Source organism: Cherax quadricarinatus, chromosome 11 (genome assembly GCF_038502225.1).
Source record: "Cherax quadricarinatus isolate ZL_2023a chromosome 11, ASM3850222v1, whole genome shotgun sequence".
Taxonomy (NCBI): Eukaryota; Metazoa; Arthropoda; class Malacostraca; order Decapoda; family Parastacidae; genus Cherax; species Cherax quadricarinatus.
The window spans coordinates 47,751,050-47,767,816 of NC_091302.1; the positions used below are offsets into that span (position 1 = coordinate 47,751,050).

A 16,767-nucleotide genomic window follows, 5' to 3' on the forward strand; every position below is an offset into this window, starting at 1 on the left:
TTCGAGTGATATTGAGGCACCAGCCAGCTGTCAGTGGCCAGGATATCATATATATATATATATATATATATATATATATATATATATATATATATATATATATATATATATATATATATATATATATATATATATATGTATATATATATATATATATATATATATATATATATATATATATATATATATATATATATATATATATATATATATATATATATATATATATATATATATATATATATATATATATATATATATATATATATATATATATATATATATATATATATATATATATATATATATATATATATATGTATATATATATATATATATATATATATATATATATATATATATATATATATATATATATATATATATATATATATATATGCAAAACAACCACTGCTGTGAAATGCTGACGGATGTGTCTATTAGATTCCTTGTAAAATTTGCGATAAAGTTTATTAAGGTCAAACTGGTAAAAGTCTCGAACTTAGATTAAAACAACATAAATATAGCATTAGAACTGGACAAGATTCCAATGCTCTATTTATTCATGTGAGAGATTTTAACCATCCAATTGATTTTCAAAAAGTTGAGAAAGTAGTATCAAGCAAGTCCATGGTTGACAGGAATATAATTGAATCTTGTTTCATAAAAAGCAGTTTTGATAATAATATGAATATTTCCTTTGGTTTATATAAATTAGATTCATTTATAATTAATAGAATTTGGGAAGAGTTTAATAATACATTGGACAAATAATAAACCTTATTTCTTGGGTAGAATATTTTGTTAGTGGGTTGTCGTGAGGACCTGTCTAGTTGGACCAGCGGACCTACTGCAGTGTTCCTCTTTTCTTATGAGTCCGGTATTGTCGCGCGTCAGGTGTTTCTTTGTTGTGGGAGTTGACTGTGAGGTGTAGTCTAAGCCCTTTAATTGCCTTCCTTTGATGTATTACTTTCATAGTTCCTTGACAATGTGAGTAGTCACGAAAGCGCTTGGAATTTCACTACTCTTTCACAGTGGTTGTTTTGCTTATTTTAAAATCACCTGTTTACTGTGATCTTATTGCATATATATATATATATATATATATATATATATATATATATATATATATATATATATATATATATGTATATATATGTATATATACACGTATATATATATTCAGGTGCTCCCTGACCTCTCTCCAGGGAGGCCAGGGAGCACCTGAATTGCAGAAGGCAGACGGTGTTAGTAAGTAATGTAGCATCAGAATGGGAGAGAGTATCGAGTGGGGTTCCCCAAGGATCAGTGTGAGGACCACTAGTCTTACTAATATACGTGAATGACCTACCAGAAAGGACTTGGCCCTGTGTGTCATTGTTTCCTGACCATGAATAACTAATGAGTTATGAAATGTCCTCTCTCTTGTCAAATAAGTGGCTGCTGAAGTTCGAAACGAACAAAGGCAAAGTCATGCGAATTGGAGGAGAGGGAAGACCGGATACGGAGTACAGGAACGGCATTGTAAAGTTTGAAATTTCACTGAATAAAATATGACCGAGAGGTGAGCATAACACATAGCATATATCCGAAGCACATATTAACCGTATAAATGCAGCGGTATATGCAAGATTAGCAAACATCAGTGCAACATTAAGAAACTTGAGTAAATAATCTTTGAGAAGCTAACATATCACATATGTTAGTCCAGACATGACGCCCCACACCTGATCAATCACGGGAGGGTACTTGAGAAAGTCCAAAGACTCACAACCAAACTAGCACCAGAACTGAGAGGAATACCCTATGAGGAGCGATAGAAGGAACTAAACTTGACGACCTTGGAGGAGAGAAGGACGTGGTGGGACATGGTTACTACGTACAAAATTTTAAGAGGAATTCTTAGGGAAGAGGGACATATTGTTTGGGCGAAGACTACGTGGATTAAGGCGACTCAGGTGGAATCTGAAAATACAGATGAGCTTTAGGGATGTTAGGAAGTATTTCTTTAGTGTCAGAGTGGTTGAAAAGTGGAATGACTTGGATGAGAGGCAGTCATGGAGGCTAAGTCAATACACAGCTTCAAGAGCAGACATGATAAATGCAAGAGACGCAGAAATTATTCATGCTTATTAGTCTAGAATATGGGGCCAGGAGCTGAGTTTGACCCCAACAAAAACAACTTGATGAGTATACACACACGTGCACGTAAACACAAACACACATCGGGGCCAGGAATTATGACTCACTTCCTGCACTCACAAATAGATGAGTACATATGTACACAAACACACACACACACACACACACACACACACACACACACACACACACACACACACACACACACACACACACACACACACACACACCTCTTGAGCGGTGAGAACATATTGTAATTACAATGTTGTACTCTAGGTGGCCACACACTCACACACCAGGTGTTTGTACTCTCTGCCCCTCCCACGGTGTGTGTGTGTGTGTTGCTCCGCCCTTCGTGTTCCTCGCATGTGTAAAGACAGGCTCAGGGTAGCGTTTAGGAGCCTATTATGGTGTCAGAGTACACTTTGGGAAGTGCATGTATGTAAGATTTTCTTTGGAATTCTCTCTCATGGTGTCAGATCGCACTGTGGGCAGTGTAAGTGTGGAAGGTCACACCTGACGGTGTCAAGAGACAGCAGGGGTCATGTAAGAGTTGGTAGCACTCATGGATGCTCTCTCTCTCAGGGTGTCAGGAAATAAAGCTAGGGGTGTCTGAGGGTGTCGGAACACACTGGGGTTGATGTACGAGTGGGCAGTGGCACCTGCGTCTCTCTGTGACTGTGTCAGGAGAGGCTGGGAACAGAGAGTGCCATCACACTCTCAGAGCACCAGTCAGTAGGCCTCGTTACGTCCTCTGGTGAGCAACACGAACTTCCTGCCACTGTTGTCATGCCCACATTCACTTCAAGAGTCTGAAAAACTAACATGAAAGTCATTTTTAATTAATGGAAAAATAACTCAGTTCATTACACACACACACACACACACACACACACACACACACACACACACACACACACACACATATTATCTCTCACTCTACAGCAGAATTCGGACCTACACACTTTGCACCAAGGTACACAGTACCTTCTTCTCGGCCAGATCTGACCGAATGGAGAATTTACAACGTACTTTGATGCAGAGTGTGTAGGCTCGAACGCTGCTGTGGAGTGAGAGATAATGTTTGTAAATAATTTCGCCTGTTTGCAATATACATATATATATATATATATATATATATATATATATATATATATATATATATATATATATATATATATATATATACATATATATATATATATATATATATATATATATATATATATATATATATATATATATATATATATATATATATATATATATATATATATATATATATATATATATATATATATATATATATATATGCAATAAGATCACAGTAAACAGGTGATTTCAAAATATGCAAAACAACCACTCTGAAAGAATAGAGAAATTCCAAGCGCTTTCGTGACTACTCACATTATCATAGTTCCTTGATAATGTGAGTAGTCACGAAAGCGCTTGGAATTTCTCTATTCTTTCAGAGTGGTTGTTTTGCATATATATATATATATATATATATATATATATATATATATATATATATATATATATATATATACCTTCCATTGATGCTTTACTTTCATTGTTCCTTGATAATGTGAATAGTCACGAAATCGCTTGGAACTTCTCTATTCTTTCACAGTGGTTGTTTTGCATATTCTGAAATCACCTGTTTACTGTGATCTTATTGCATATATATATATATATATATATATATATATATATATATATATATATATATATATATATATATATATATATATATATATATATATATATATATATATATAATAATAATAATAATAATAATAATAATAATAATGAATTAAATTTAAAATCTACAGAAAAACCTACAAATAACTGTTCCTATGTCCACTATTATTCTTCCCATCAAGATAGAGTTAAACTGTCTGTTTTCTCATCAATGTTTTTGAGAGCTTTACGAATTTGTAGTCCTGAGTTCATAGATGAGGAAATATCCAAAATTTATGAAATAGGGAATGATTTGAAATACCCAAGAAATGTAATTGATAAATCTTTTAAATTTGCTAGAAATACTTTTTACAATCCAAAAAGGGACAACCAGCCTTACTCAACTAAAAATATGTTGGTTCTCCCTTACCATGAAAACTTGGTTGATATGCCTTCTCTTCTTAAGACTTTTAATATTAAAGTTGTATTCAAAAATCTTGATACAGTAAAAAAACTTTTGATAAAGAATTCCCCTCAAAATGCTGATGGATGTGTCTATAAGATTCCTTGTAAAATTTGCGATAAAATTTATTAAGGTCAAACTGGTAAAAATCTCGAACTAAGATTAAAACAACACAAATATAGCATTAGAACTGGACAAGATTCCAATGCTCTATTTATTCATGTAAGAGATTTTAACCATCCAATTGATTTCCAAAAAGTTGAGAAAGTAGTATCAAGCAAGTCCATGGTCGACAGGAATATAATTGAATCTTGTTTCATAAAAAGCAGTTTTGATAATAATATGAATATTTCCTTTGGTTTATATAAATTAGATCCATTTATAATTAATAGAATTTGGGAAGAATTTAATAATATATTTGACAAATAATAATTTTTTAAATTTCTTATTTCTTGGGTAGAATAGTTTGTTGGTGGGTTGTATGAAGGACCTGTCTAGTTCGGCCGGCGGGCCTGCTGTCTCGCGTCAGGTGTTTCGTTGTTGTGGGATCTGATAGTGAGGTGTGGGCAACCCCTTTATATACCTTCCCTTGATGCTTTACTTTCATTGTTCCTTGATAATGTGAGTAGTCACGAAAGCGCTTGGAACTTCTCTCTTCTTTCACAGCGGTCGTTTTGCACACACACACACACACACACACACACACACACACACACACACACACACACACACACACACACACACACACACACACACACACACATACACACATACACACTCACACACACACACACACACACACACACACACACACACACACACACACACACACACACACACACACACACACACACACACACACACATATATATATATATATATATATATATATATATATATATATATATATATATATATATATATATATATATATATATATATATATATATATATATATATATCAGTGCATCACTCAGAACAAGCGGATATATACAGAGAACGATCGTAGTCAACAGGATTCGATACTGCTACTGAGACGGGCAAGATTCCCAGGCAGCGCTCTTATCCATTCAGCCACAAATGCCTCAAAAGCTGGGCAGCCTCTTTCACAAGTCATGTTTCTTTCCCAGCCCAGGGCACGTCAGTGAGCCTCAAGCATGGATTCAAACTATTTCAGTCTCCTCTTGTATGTTCTGACCTCACAAGCGATAAAGAAACATGGCTTGTGAACCAGGCTGCTAAGCTTTTGAGGCATTTGTGGCTGAGTGGATAAGAGTGCTGTCTGGGAATCTTGCCCGTCTCAGTAACAGTATCGAGTCCTGCTGACTGCGATCGCTCTCTCTCTCTCTCTCTCTCTCTTTCTATATATATATATATATATATATATATATATATATATATATATATATATATATATATATATATATATATATATATATCTATATATATAAATTACACCTGTGGTAATGCTTACCTGTGGTGTGGGCAGAGACGGTGTCAGGAGTGGTGGCAGCCTGCATCAGTATTCTCTCCTCTGGCACTCTGATCTGCACCGTCACATGGCACACAGAAGAGAGAATATTTCAGTTCACGGGCTAAGGATTCTTATCCTACTTCAGAATATTTACAGACTGGTAGCTTCCATCCTATCTCCGATCATTACAAAATGTTGGCTTGAGTAAGTTAAACATGGCAAGTCATTCCCGTAGAGTTATTAACAATAATTACAGACTACACAACAAATCTGAACTTTTTTTTTTAATCCAGTTCAGAGACCAAATTAGTTGTTTGAAGTTAAGCTTGAGCCTCTGATCACGAATCTGAACTTGTTCAATCTCTGCTACATTAGAAATTTGATTTTATTTTGAAATCTTATAATCAAAATTTTGGCTATTTAAGTTTGAAAAACCAAGTAAATATATGTTACCTTACAACCATAGATCTTATATTATGTATGCATACTAAGTGTCGTTCAAGGAATAATAAAAACTGATCTATCCTAACGTATATCTATATAAATCTGCATGAGAAAACTATAAGAAATATCTATACAGTCATACAAACATATTTACATCACAATTTTCAATTTTTTTGTTTCTTGTGTAGAACGTGACTCTCCAGCAGCAGTGTCTAGCAGTAGTTGGGTATTGTACTCATCATTATCTTTCCCTAATATCTCTTCTCTATGATTGGTATATCTTGGTAAAATCGTTCATCAGTAACATCACCGAGGTTTTGTTGGGGAAAAGCCAAGGTGGAGGATAGAGATAGTGAATCTTATGGAACATCTGACATTCCAGTAGATGGCTTGCTGTCATTATATCTTCTAAAATATTTCTGTAATAATTACGGTGATGATTGACCATGAAACCTGAGTAAGTGTTCTTGTCTGCTGCTCATGCTTACTCTCAGCTCAACATCTCGGAGACTTGCTCAAAATCAAGATCATTTAGTAACTTCCGAATCTAAGGTCCGGTGAAGAGTTTTTTTCAGTTTGGCGTCACTAACTTTCCGGAACGTCTCCTTCGTGTAGGCAAATCCTGCACCTTCTTTGTTCAAATTAATAAATTAAGAAAAATATGTTCAAATTTTATTTTATTGCATATTTAAACGATTCAAATTGATCTGAAGCATTTTCTGACATTATTTTTTAGTTAAAATGCGTAAATTATCACATCTCTTGTTGAAACTTCTGCTACGACTGATGAAGGTTTTTAGTGAGGCTTAGCTTGATGTATTAAGGTGGAGGTATATACTCCTTCTGGTCGACTAATGACCTATGTTAAAAGTTAGTCACATCTGCTTCAAACAACTCTCAGCTTGGCTACGTACGTTGAGTGTAGTGGTCTTTGTATCAAGACTGTGTGACGGGCCCAGGAAACAACAGCACTTTGTAAATAAACTTTGTAAATAAACTTTGTAAATAAACTTTGTAAATAAACCCAGATGTCCAAATATCAAACTTATTAATTTTGGGACTTCAAAGATTTTCCTGCCAAACTTCTCATATTCTACCAGAGTGACAAGTTTTTGCGTTGTTTCTTGTGTTTCTGTTAAGTGTCTAACGAGAGCTGAAGTCAGAGGTGTTGTTACCACTGTGAAGACTGAACATGTCATGTATGACTTCCTTCCATCAAACCTCTCACGTCATGAGTTGGATCAAGTCATGAAGCAGCGGCAGCAGCAGCAGCCATGAGCTGCCCACAGCTCCTCCTGGTCCCCTACCCTCACACCATAGTGGAAAATACTATGTTTCCACAAGAGGCGCGATGTTTCGATTCTGCTGTCTCGAGGTAAAACTGCCACACATATAACACAAAAAATATTATAGTTTAACCAAAAAACAGGAGTAAACTCGCCATTCATTGATGAAACAATATAAATTCAAACGAAAATATAAATTATCAACCTTACAATGACCAAACACAGTAGAGAATAATGTAGGAAACCTAACTGAGGAGTCTGTTTTGAAGCAGTGGTGGTGGTGGTGGTGGTGGTGGTGGTGGTGGTGGTGGTGGTGGTGGTGGTGGTAGTGGTAGTGGTAGTGGTGGTGGTGGTGGTTTTATAAAGTGACCTGACACCTTTGTTGACCAGTGAATAATAATAATAATAATAATAATAATAATAATAATAATAATAATAATAATAATAATAATAATAATAATAATAAATTCCACCACCACCCAACCAGCCACTTCCCCCACCCTCTTCCACCAGTACCACCAATAACCCCCCACCACTCACCTGCTCACCCACCTGCTCACCCACCTACTCACCCACTTGCTCACCCACCTGCTCACCCACCTGCTCACCCACCTGCTCACCCACCTGCTCACCCACCTACTCACCCACCTGCTCACCCACCTACTCACCCACCTGCTCACCCACCTACTCACCCACCTACTCACCCACCTACTCCCCCACCTACTCCCCCACCTGCTCACCCACCTGCTCACCCACCTCTCCTGGTCCAGACTCTCTCCGTCGATACCTCACCACCAACATCACCACCACCACCACCACCACTACCACCACTACCACCACCGCCGCCGCCGCCCCTACCACCAACACCGGTGACAGGGGCACCTGCCATTCGCTGCCTCCTGCCGCCCTGCCATCAGTGCCGCTGCTGCCACTTCGTGTACCTTGCTCAGTCGGCAGCCCTGACGTGAAGGAACATTAATGGTAAAAAATTTAACCCTCAGAGAGAGAGAGAGAGAGAGAGAGAGAGAGAGAGAGAGAGAGAGAGAGAGAGAGAGAGAGAGAGAGAGAGAGAGAGAGAGAGAGAGAGAGAGAGAGAGAGAGAGAGAGAGAGAGAGAGAGAGAGAGAGAGAGAGAGAGAGAGAGATTACCAAGGGTGAAACTCTCCCTAACAGCTTAAAAAAGCTGATCTCTTAAGCTTAGAAAAAATCGCTACATTGAATCTCTTAACATTTAAGCCACTTGAGCCCCTTGATTCCCTTAAAATTTTAAGCCCTTAAACCTTTAAACAATCATTAATTTAACTCTCAATTTACGAGTTTTTTAAGCATCCTTATAAAATAAAATCTTTTAAGATCTGAATCTTTTAAGACCTGAATTTTTTAAGACCTGAATCTTTTAAGACCTGAATCTTTTAAGACCTGAATTTTGATCTTTGAAGACCTGAATTTTTTAAGACCTGAATTTTGTATGACCTGAATTTTGTAAGACCTGAATTTTGTAAGACCTGAATCCATTATAGACCCCACACCACTTAACAAAGTCTTAAGGGCTTCCAATCATCGAGGGTTTTGTTAAGTCCCTTAATAAAACCCTGGGTTACTAGAAGCCCTTAAGATTTTGAAGACTCACAAAACCTCACTGAAACCTCATAAAGACTCCTGAGACCCCTTAAAATAAACTCTGAAACCACACCAAGACTCCTAAGACCTCTCATAATAAACCCTTAAAAAACCCTCAGCCCTGAGAACTCACAGGAAATAAAGTTACTCACTGATGACTGTCTGTGCGTTGTCGTTGAGAGTGAAGGCGCTCAGAACGACAGGAGGGCTCAACCCTTCCTGGTTAGACACTCTGAGAACGACAACAAATTCCTGACCAGCTACTAGACCCGTTACTCTGCCGGACGCAAAGACCACGCAGGGGTAGTTAGACTTGCGGATAGTTAGTATGATGCCAGGTAGTTAAGAGTTAATAGTAGCAGCAGCAGCTGCAGAAATTTACCTTTGATGAATATTGCATTGCTAATTCGCTAATTTCTGGAGGGAATTAGCATAATTATTCACTGAGAACTCATAACTGTAACACATAGACTTTAGTTAGGCCTTGAGGTTAAGTTAGATAGTAAAAGGCAGTTAGGTACGATGTGGTTAGCTTGTGTGCATATATATATATATATATATATATATATATATATATATATATATATATATATATATATATATATATATATATATATATATATATATATATATATATATATATATATATATATATATATATCAGTCATGGTTATATATTTAAGTTTCTGTAATGTATATAATTGTAGTGATAATATATATAAATCAAAAGTGCTGAAATGTCCATTAATATAGGTAGATGTAATGTTTATAACTGTTAAAGTCATTAGTAGTCATGACAGGTATGGCTGCTGGTGAATAATTAGCCGTAAAGTATTATTAAAATCTACTCACACGAAGAATGGTGAGGCAGAGGTGTAGTTTGTCAGCAGCTGTTTGTGTTGGTGGTGCTGCTGTGTGCTGCTGTGATGGTGGTGCTGCTGTGTGCTGCTGTGATGGTGGTGCTGCTGTGTGCTGCTGCCGCTGCTACTGGAGTCTTGCTTCTGCTGGGAGAAAGATAAAGCTGCAGTGTGTGTACTCAGTAAGTGTACGTACTCACTGAGTGTGTGTAATTAGTGTGTGTGGGGGGGAGGGGAACTCTCGGCTTTCTCTTGCGTTTCCAGGTCACACTTTCTGTCTTTCTTCTTTTCCCCTCGCTAACTTTCTCTTTCTCTTAATATCAACCAGTCCCAATCATAGGTTTGCTTCTCTAGGAGTTGATTCTTTTACTCTTTCCTTTCTATATATTATTTTTTTTTATTAACACACTGGCTGATTCCCACCAAGGCAGGGTGGCCCGAAAAAGAAAAACTTTCACCATCATTCACTCCATCACTGTCTTGCCAGAAGGGTGCTTTACACTACAGTTTTTAAACTGCAACATTAACACCCCTCCTTCAGAGTGCAGGCACTGTACTTCCCATCTCCAGGACTCAAGTCCGGCCTGCCGGTTTCCCTGAACCCCTTCATAAATGTTACTTTGCTCACACTCCAACAGCACGTCAAGTATTAAAAACCATTCGTCTCCATTCACTCCTATCAAACACGCTCACGCACGCCTGCTGGAAGTCCAAGCCCCTCGCACACAAAACCTCCTTTACCCCCTCCCTCCAACCTTTCCTAGGCCGACCCCTACCCCGCCTTCCTTCCACTACAGACTGATACACTCTTGAAGTCACTTTGTTTCGCTCCATTCTCTCTACATGTCCGAACCACCTCAACAACCCTTCCTCAGCCCTCTGGACAACAGTTTTGGTAATCCCTCACCTCCTCCTAACTTCCAAACTACGAATTCTCTGCATTATATTCACACCACACATTGCCCTCAGACATGACATCTCCACTGCCTCCAGCCTTCTCCTCGCTGCAACATTCATCACCCATGCTTCACACCCATATAAGAGTGTTGGTAAAACTATACTCTCATACATTCCCCTCTTTGCCTCCAAGGACAAAGTTATTTGTCTCCACAGACTCCTAAGTGCACCACTCACCCTTTTCCCCTCATCAGTTCTATAATTCACCTCATCCTTCATAGACCCATCCGCTGACACGTCCACTCTCAAATATCTGAATACATTCACCTCCTCCATACTCTCTCCCTCCAATCTGATATCCAATCTTTCATCACCTAATATTTTTGTTATCCTCATAACCTTACTCTTTCCTGTATTCACTTTTAATTTTCTTCTTTTGCACACCCTACCAAATTCATCCACCAATCTCTGCAACTTCTCTTCAGAATCTCCCAAGAGCACAGTGTCATCAGCAAAGAGCAACTGTGACAACTCCCACTTTATGTGTGATTCCTTATCTTTTAACTCCACGCCTCTTGTCAAGACCCTCGCATTTACTTCTCTTACAACCCCATCTATAAATATATTAAACAACCACGGTGACATCACACATCCATGTCTAAGGCCTACTTTTACTGGGAAATAATTTCCCTCTTTCCTACATACTCTAACTTGAGCCTCACTATCCTCGTAAAAACTCTTCACTGCTTTCAGTAACCTACCTCCTACACCATACACCTGCAACATCTGCCACATTGCCCCCCTATCCACCCTGTCATACGCCTTTTCCAAATCCATAAATGCCACAAAGACCTCTTTAGCCTTATCTAAATACTGTTCACTTATATGTTTCACTGTAAACACCTGGTCCACACACCCCCTACCTTTCCTAAAGCCTCCTTGTTCATCTGCTATTCTATTCTCAGTCTTACTTTTAATTCTTTCAATAATAACTCTACCATACACTTTACCAGGTATACTCAACAGACTTATCCCCCTATAATTTTTGCACTCTCTTTTGTCCCCTTTGCCTTTATACATATATGTATATATATACATATATACATATATATATATATATATATATATATATATATATATATATATATATATATATATATTATTATATATATATATATATATATATATATATATATATATATATATATATATATATATATATATATATATATATATATATATATATGTATATATATATATAACAACACTGCGACTAGCCGAGGATTCGAACCCATGTCGTTTTGGCCCGCCTCATGTTGAGCGGAAATCACGCATGACGCTCTTACCTAACAGGACCAAGCAGCCCTACATGAATCAAGCTTGATTCATGTAGGACTGCTTGGTCCTGTGGGTTAGAGCGTCATGTGTGATTTTCGGTCTCTATGAGGCGGGCCAAAAACACATGGGTTCGAATCCTCGGCTAGCCGCAGTGTTGTTATAGATTAATACCACTCTTTCGTAATGATCACAAACCGCTTGAGGAATGGGAATTAATTAGGTTTCATCCGAGGAAGGGGAGAGTTGTTCCAATTCCTTTAATCACGAGCCCTTCACCATTATGAAGAGTCTGAGGTTAAGGCACTGAACACCCTCTTCAGTTAGAGGGACTGACTACCTCCCTGTCTACTGACTTCGTATATTATGTACTGAGTTGATGACGACAGAAGGTGGCAGAGCGTCCTCGGAAATATTATACCCAGGTGTTGATAAATTAGACGCACAGTAGCTTCATTAGTCCAGCATAAAGAAGGGTGAAGCTGAGAAGGAGTTTGATGTAGTCAGTCCCTCAGCCTTGAGTCAGTGTGATCGATCCTTCAATCTTATCAACTTGTCGCTTCTCTGATACATTTATCTACATACCCAGGTGTTGTAAGTATTCTGATTCCTCACCTTGTCAGACTGTGTAGCAGTGTTATACTGACTGACCAGTATACTTGCTGTATAGCTTCACCTGGTTCATAGAATCCTCACACCATGGCAGATCCCAATCTGGATAGCAATCTCTGAGCTTAAAAAGTTTGAAGACTTCCGAAACTCGCAGGTCTTTGTGTGGGTTGTGGCAATTGAGACAGCTAGCTGGAGTTTACCTGGAGGTTGTTTCGGGGGTCAACGCCCCCGCCGCTTAGTCCTCGACCAGGCCCCCCCGGTGGATCAGGGCCCGAACAACCAGACTGTTATTGCTTGCCTCACGTAGTCTTACGTACGAACCACAGCCTGGTTGATCGAACACTGACTTTAGGTACCTATCCAGCTCCCTCTTGAAGGCAGCCAACTAGCAGCAACATCCGCATCTGCCAGTCGCTTTCTCGAATGGCTAGTCTTGCCTCGTTAACCTTCAATAAGTGCACCTGTGCTGTACACCGGTGTTGCTCTAGTCAGTCCAACTACAGGTGTCAGTGTTCACCTGGTCTAGTACGTAAGAATCTATTATTCTCCCCACACTCGCGTTCTCCTCGCTCTATTATGTACACTATTGTCCTGGTCGAGGCTTCTCTCTTGTGATGCTTCACCAAGTTTTTGATGGAAGGGAAGAGTTGGTGGTTATATTGATGGCTGATTGTTAAATGAGTTGGTCATACCGGACGCTGCATTGATGACCTGCAGAACGATGTGTCTGCTGACTACCTCTGCTGGTGTGTTGTTGTTAGTGCTGTGGAATATACTCTGGTACACGCTTCCTGCAGTCATATATAAAGTGGAGGGGGAACTGTAGTGCACTGTAGAGATTTGTGGTGAACTATAATGCACTGTAGTGCACTGTAGTGCACTGTAGTGCACTGTCTTCAAGCGACTACTAAGCAAGTTTTCTCTGAAAGTTGTGTTTTAGTTTTCAATTCAGTCACTGATTTCTGTTTTCTCATTGTGTAATAATATATTTTTCCAGATAGCTTCTAAAGAAAATTTGGGACTCTGTCTATTCTCCCTCCATCTCTCTCTCTCTCTCTCTCTCTCCCTCTCTCTCTCTCTCTCTCTCTCTCTCTCTCTCTCTCTCTCTCTCTCTCTCTCTCATACGCATACAAATTAATGGGTGTACGCAGATTTACGCGACACACTGAAGACATAGATAACGGTTTCCTGTCTTGCTGGGAAGACAATGTTGTCCCCTTCAACTGTACCGTTGATGACCTGCTGCCTAAATTATTGACCATCCTCACTACACGTCGTCCTGCTGCCTTCCCTCATGACCCTGATGTATTGACCACCCTCACTACACGTCGTCCTGCTGCCTTCCCTCATGACCCTGATGTATTGACCACCCTCACTACACGTCGTCCTGCTGCCTTCCCTCATGACCCTGATGTATTGACCACCCTCACTACACGTCGCCCTGCTGCCTTCCCTCATGACCCTGATGTATTGACCACCCTCACTACACGTCGTCCTGCTGCCTTCCCTCATGACCCTGATGTATTGACCACCATCACTACACGTCGTCCTGCTGCCTTCCCTCATGACCCTGATGTATTGACCACCCTCACTACACGTCGTCCTGCTGCCTTCCCTCATGACCCTGATGTATTGACCATCCTCACTACACGTCGCCCTGCTGCCTTCCCTCATGACCCTGATGTAATGACCACCCTCACTACACGTCGCCCTGCTGCCTTCCCTCATGACCCTGATGTATTGACCACCCTCACTACACGTCGTCCTGCTGCCTTCCCTCATGACCCTGATGTAATGACCACCCTCACTACACGTCGCCCTGCTGCCTTCCCTCATGACCCTGATGTATTGACCACCCTCACTACACGTCGCCCTGCTGCCTTCCCTCATGACCCTGATGTATTGACCACCCTCACTACACGTCGCCCTGCTGCCTTCCCTCATGACCCTGATGTATTGACCACCCTCACTACACGTCGTCCTGCTGCCTTCCCTCATGACCCTGATGTATTGACCACCCTCACTACACGTCGTCCTGCTGCCTTCCCTCATGACCCTGATGTATTGACCACCCTCACTACACGTCGTCCTGCTGCCTTCCCTCATGACCCTGATGTAATGACCACCCTCACTACACGTCTCCCTGCTGCCTTCCCTCATGACCCTGATGTAATGACCACCCTCACTACACGTCGTCCTGCTGCCTTCCCTCATGACCCTGATGTATTGACCACCCTCACTACACGTCGTCCTGCTGCCTTCCCTCATGACCCTGATGTATTGACCATCCTCACTACACGTCGCCCTGCTGCCTTCCCTCATGACCCTGATGTAATGACCACCCTCACTACACGTCGCCCTGCTGCCTTCCCTCATGACCCTGATGTATTGACCACCCTCACTACACGTCGTCCTGCTGCCTTCCCTCATGACCCTGATGTAATGACCACCCTCACTACACGTCGCCCTGCTGCCTTCCCTCATGACCCTGATGTAATGACCACCCTCACTACACGTCGCCCTGCTGCCTTCCCTCATGACCCTGATGTAATGACCACCCTCACTACACGTCGTCCTGCTGCCTTCCCTCATGACCCTGATGTAATGACCACCCTCACTACACGTCGCCCTGCTGCCTTCCCTCATGACCCTGATGTAATGACCACCCTCACTACACGTCGCCCTGCTGCCTTCCCTCATGACCCTGATGTATTGACCACCCTCACTACACGTCGCCCTGCTGCTTTCCCTCATGACCCTGATGTAATGACCATCCTCACTACACGTCGTCCTGCTGCCTTCCCTCATGACCCTGATGTAATGACCACCCTCACTACACGTCGCCCTGCTGCCTTCCCTCATGACCCTGATGTAATGACCACCCTCACTACACGTCGCCCTGCTGCCTTCCCTCATGACCCTGATGTAATGACCACCCTCACTACACGTCGCCCTGCTGCCTTCCCTCATGACCCTGATGTAATGACCACCCTCACTACACGTCGTCCTGCTGCCTTCCCTCATGACCCTGATGTAATGACCACCCTCACTACACGTCGCCCTGCTGCCTTCCCTCATGACCCTGATGTAATGACCACCCTCACTACACGTCGTCCTGCTGCCTTCCCTCATGACCCTGATGTATTGACCACCCTCACTACACGTCGCCCTGCTGCCTTCCCTCATGACCCTGATGTAATGACCACCCTCACTACACGTCGCCCTGCTGCCTTCCCTCATGACCCTGATGTAATGACCACCCTCACTACACGTCGCCCTGCTGCCTTCCCTCATGACCCTGATGTAATGACCACCCTCACTACACGTCGTCCTGCTGCCTTCCCTCATGACCCTGATGTATTGACCACCCTCACTACACGTCGTCCTGCTGCCTTCCCTCATGACCCTGATGTATTGGCCACCCTCACTACACGTCGTCCTGCTGCCTTCCCTCATGACCCTGATGTATTGACCATCCTCACTACACGTCGCCCTGCTGCCTTCCCTCATGACCCTGATGTATTGACCACAGTCACTACACGTCGCCCTGCTGCCTTCCCTCATGACCCTGATGTAATGACCACCCTCACTACACGTCGTCCTGCTGCCTTCCCTCATGACCCTGATGTATTGACCACCCTCACTACACGTCGCCCTGCTGCCTTCCCTCATGACCCTGATGTATTGGCCACCCTCACTACACGTCGTCCTGCTGCCTTCCCTCATGACCCTGATGTAATGACCACCCTCACTACACGTCGTCCTGCTGCCTTCCCTCATGACCCTGATGTATTGACCACCCTCACTACACGTCGCCCTGCTGCCTTCCCTCATGACCCTGATGTATTGACCACCCTCACTACACGTCGCCCTGCTGCCTTCCCTCATGACCCTGATGTATTGACCACCCTCACTACACGTCGTCCTGCTGCCTTCCCTCATGACCCTGATGTAT

At 41.1% G+C, this 16,767-nt stretch overlaps 1 protein-coding gene across 1 annotated transcript in view; it reads right to left on the reverse strand.

Annotated features, from left to right (window-relative positions):
- Nucleotides 1-1,592: 1,592 nt before the first annotated feature.
- The window catches only part of LOC128687451 (hemicentin-2-like), a 128,030-nt gene continuing 112,855 nt past the window's right edge, over nucleotides 1,593-16,767 (reverse strand). Inside the window, exons 10-14 of the mRNA XM_070084196.1 lie at nucleotides 9,964-10,112; nucleotides 9,264-9,388; nucleotides 8,249-8,451; nucleotides 5,763-5,835; nucleotides 1,593-2,962 (exon numbers count right to left, since the gene is read on the reverse strand). Coding sequence (XP_069940297.1) covers nucleotides 2,826-2,962; nucleotides 5,763-5,835; nucleotides 8,249-8,451; nucleotides 9,264-9,388; nucleotides 9,964-10,112 — 687 coding nt within the window. The 3' untranslated portion in view covers nucleotides 1,593-2,825. The remainder of the gene's footprint in view (nucleotides 2,963-5,762; nucleotides 5,836-8,248; nucleotides 8,452-9,263; nucleotides 9,389-9,963; nucleotides 10,113-16,767) is intronic.